At 48.6% G+C, this 3785-nt stretch overlaps 1 protein-coding gene across 2 annotated transcripts in view; it reads right to left on the bottom strand.

The window, feature by feature from the left end:
• The window catches only part of MORN4 (MORN repeat containing 4), a 21202-nt gene extending 18156 nt beyond the window's left edge, over positions 1 to 3046 (bottom strand). For both annotated transcript variants that reach the window (XM_011951174.1, XM_011951173.1), the window contains exon 1: positions 2603 to 3046. Coding sequence is in view for 1 of the 2 variants with exons in the window: in XM_011951173.1 (XP_011806563.1) it covers positions 2603 to 3017 (415 nt within the window). In the remaining variant the exon portion in view is untranslated. The remainder of the gene's footprint in view (positions 1 to 2602) is intronic.
• Between the last annotated feature and the right edge of the window lie 739 nt (positions 3047 to 3785).

The raw sequence follows: 3785 nt of genomic DNA, 5'->3' as shown, positions 1-3785 counted from the left end.
GCAAGACTCCACCTCAAAAAAAAAAAAAAAAGGAATTTCACCAGTAACCATGGTCATTGAGACAAATCTAGTTTAACAAAATACAGCCAGTGCTGATGAAGACTGAAAGCCCAATACTTCTTTTTTTTTTTTTTTTTGTGGCAGAGTCTGGCTCTGTCATCCAAGCTGGAGTACAGTAGCATCATCTCAGCCACTGCAATCTCTGCCTCCTGGGCTCAAGCCACCCTCCCACCTTAGCCTCCTGAGTAGCTGGGACTACAGGAACATGCCACCACACCCAGCTAAGTTTTGCATTTTTTGGTAGAGACAGAGTTTCACCATGTTGCCCAGGCTGGTCTTGAACCCCTGGGCTCAAGTGATATGCCTGCCTCAGCCTTCCAAAGTGCTAGGATTACAGGTGTGAGCCACCGTGTCCAGCCCAATACTTTAATAAGAGATGCAAATCAGTATTTGTATCAGTTATCCAAATCATCTTTTTAAAAAGAATATATGGCTTAGGGGTTTAGGCTACAAATATACCCATGGAATCCAGTCACAAGCCAAGATGATTCACACTTCTAAACAGACACTCACCCTTTCTGCACTCCTGATAGATTGGTTGCAAAGGATCAGTCCAAACATTTACATAAAAGAAAATTACTATTCTGTCCCTGTAAACCAATATACTATTAGTCTGAACTATAGACTACATTCCTGCTGTCTTCATTTTCTTCTGCCCAACATTTCTTTATTATTATTTTCTTATTTTCAAACAGAACTCTGAGACAGTAACAAGAATTTTTGTTTCCGTTCTATTTATCTTTTTCTAATTTTAAGAAATCAACTTATTAAAGAACATTTTCGTATTCACAGTAACCAGTGTCCAATTTAAGAGGATTAAGAAAAAAAAAAAAAACTGACATAAAGAGGAAAAGGGCCAGGCATGATGGCTCACTCCTGTAATCCTAGCACGTTGGGAGGCTGAGGCAAGAGGATCACTTGAGCCCAGGAGTTCAATACCAACCTGGGAAACATAGTGAGATCTCATCTCTACAAAACAATTCAAAAATTAGCTGGATGTGGTGGTGCATGCCTGTAGTTCCAGCTACTCGGGAGGCTGAGGCAGGAGGATTGCTTGAGCCCAGAATTTGAGGCTGCCAGGGTGAGCAGTGACTGTACCACACCTGCACTCCAGCCTGGGCAACAGAGCCAGACCTTATCTCAAGAAAAAGAAAAGAAAAACAAACAAACAAACAAACAAAAAGGATGGGGCGGTGGGGGAGATCCAGTTAGAGAATACTGGTTGGAGGCAGCCACCCTAACTACCCACATGTCTCCCCAAAACCCCCTTCCCAGGGTACAACGGTCTTGTCAAATTATTTCAGTAATAAAGCAGTTCATAGGCTTTTAGAATCCTAAAGAAAAGAAAACGAAGGCTTTGATGAACAAAGATTAACCTTGTTAAGAACCTAGAACAAAAAGTCAAATACTCTTTTTGTTTGTTTGTTTGTTTATGAGACGGAGTTTTGCTCTGTCCCCCATGCTGGAGTGCAGGGGCAGGATCTCGGCTCACTGCAACCGCCGCCTCCCAGGTTCAAGCAATTCTCCTGCCTCAGCCTCCTGGGTAGCTGGGATTACAGGCGCCCGCCACCACGCTCGGCTAATTTTTGTATTTTTAGTAGAGACGGGGTTTCACCATCTTAGCCAAGCTAGTCTTGAAATCCTGCCCTCGTGATCCACCCGCCTCGGCCTACCAAAGTGTTGGGATTACAGGCGTGAGCCACCACGCCCGGCCTAAATATTCTTTTTTTAGGTGTTTTAAAAGGAGCTCGAAATAACTGTTTTTCATTGTAAGTCTAACCTCCTCTTTCCTCATGTGAAAAGTAAAGAAATGTATCGTTGCTGTATGAAGGATTCGTTTAGGAAGACTGTGGGATGGTTAGATTGAAGAAAGTGGGAAGAAAATTGGCGCCAAAAGTAATATTAAAAAAAAAAAAGGCGATGATGACCTGACCTGGGGGTGATTGGGACTAGGGAGTAATACTGCCAGAATACGATCCCATTTCACGGGAAAGGGAATGCCTGGACTGGACTCCGATATAGCAGCTATTCCTGCTGGTACCTAAGCAGTTCGGAGATGCTAGACTGCAGGGATACCCCCCATCAACGAATTGAAGCATCCCATTCCCCAGGCTTCCATACGTGGGAGTTCTCTCCACCAGCGAGATAAAAGCGGGTCCAGGGAAAACAAAGCCCTAGACCATAACAAGGTAACACCTTCTTGCACCCCATTTTCACGTTCCCGCCCGGTTGCTTCCTGCTATCCCGGTCCGCTCTCCCGCCCGGCAGGGTCTAACGCTCCCACGGGTCTGCCAATTCCCCTGATGCAACCCTCCACCCCCTGCTCGCTAACCCCAGTCCAGTCGGCTCTCCTGGGCCTCGACCCCCGGGGTGGAGACTAAAGGGTTCAGGTTTGGGTCCCCCACAGGCAGCCGACCTCGGGTCAGCGTATCTGAGGTGGAGCCGCATCCCCGAGCCCGGTCATCTCGTGCTCGGTTCCTCAGTGCCCACCTGGCCGATCACACTCTTTCCCAGCCCCCTCCCTCCTGCGCCTCCAGCCAACCTGGGACCGGCCTTTCGGTATGACCGTCACGCCTGGACGCAGGGCTCCAGCGCCTCGGACTTTTCCTCTGATGGGCTCCCGGCTGCCACCTTGCTCTCCGCCACCTCCACCAGCCCTTGCCCCACTTGACGCCGCCATCCCGGGCGACCGCACTGGGCACAATTCCCGCTGCCCATTGGCTGTTACCTAGGCAACCGGGAGCAACGCCACTCCGCATTGGCCCAGCCCGCCTCCGCGCCATCTTTGTGCGGGGCGGAGTGTTTGCGAACCGGAGCTGACTATGTGAAAGAGGGGTGGTCCCACCTCTGCAACGCAGATAAGACAGAGGATCCAAATCTGGCCTACCCCGAGGCCGTCTGGTTGAAATAGCAACCCCAAAGAAAACCAAACCTGCGCCGGAAGCAACAGTGACCATCAACGCGAGCGGCTGTGATCTTTCTCCAGTCCCCACCGCTGAGTTTAAGACAGATCCTAAATCCAGCTTCAGAGAAGCAGCTTTGTAAATTGTAACGCGCTGGGCAGGACAGCCTCCAATAACTCTGTGCTAGACATTGTGATATCAAGACACTTTTGCATTCATTATAGGAATTTGTGCTGTCCTTGTCATTACCTAGATTCTTTTTGTTTAAAATATAGTACCTGGCCAGGCGCAGTGGCTCACATCTGTAATCCCAGCACTTTGGGAAACCGAGGCAGAGGAGGATCGCTTGAGCCCAGGAGTTCTAGATCAGCCTGGGCAATGCAGGAAGACTCCATATCTATAGAAAAAAAAAAAATTACCCAGCCTGGTGGTGTGTGCCTGTAGTCCCTGTTACTCAGGAGGCTGAGGTGGGAGGATCCGTTGAGCCCAGGAGGTTGAGGCCGCAGTAAGCCATGAATCTGCCACTGTACCCCAGCCTGGGCGACCTACCAAGACCCTGTCTCAAATAAATAAACAAACAAATAAATAAATAAACTAAAAAGTATTTGAGACAGGTCTCAATTTAGAAGTTTATTTTGCCAATGTTAAGGACATGCCTGTGACACAGCCTTAAGTATTTGAGACAGGTTTCAATTTAGAAGTTTATTTTGGGCCGGGCGCGGTGGCTCAAGCCTGTAATCTCAGCACTTTGGGAGGCCGAGGCGGGCGGATCACGAGGTCAGAAGATCGAGACCATCCTGGCTAAAACGGTGAAACCCCGTC

Source organism: Colobus angolensis, unplaced genomic scaffold (assembly GCF_000951035.1).
Source record: "Colobus angolensis palliatus isolate OR3802 unplaced genomic scaffold, Cang.pa_1.0 Scaffold316, whole genome shotgun sequence".
Lineage (NCBI taxonomy): Eukaryota > Metazoa > Chordata > Mammalia > Primates > Cercopithecidae > Colobus > Colobus angolensis.
The sequence above is the reverse complement of the archived record's forward strand: the minus strand, read 5'-3'. Positions and strand labels throughout refer to the sequence as shown.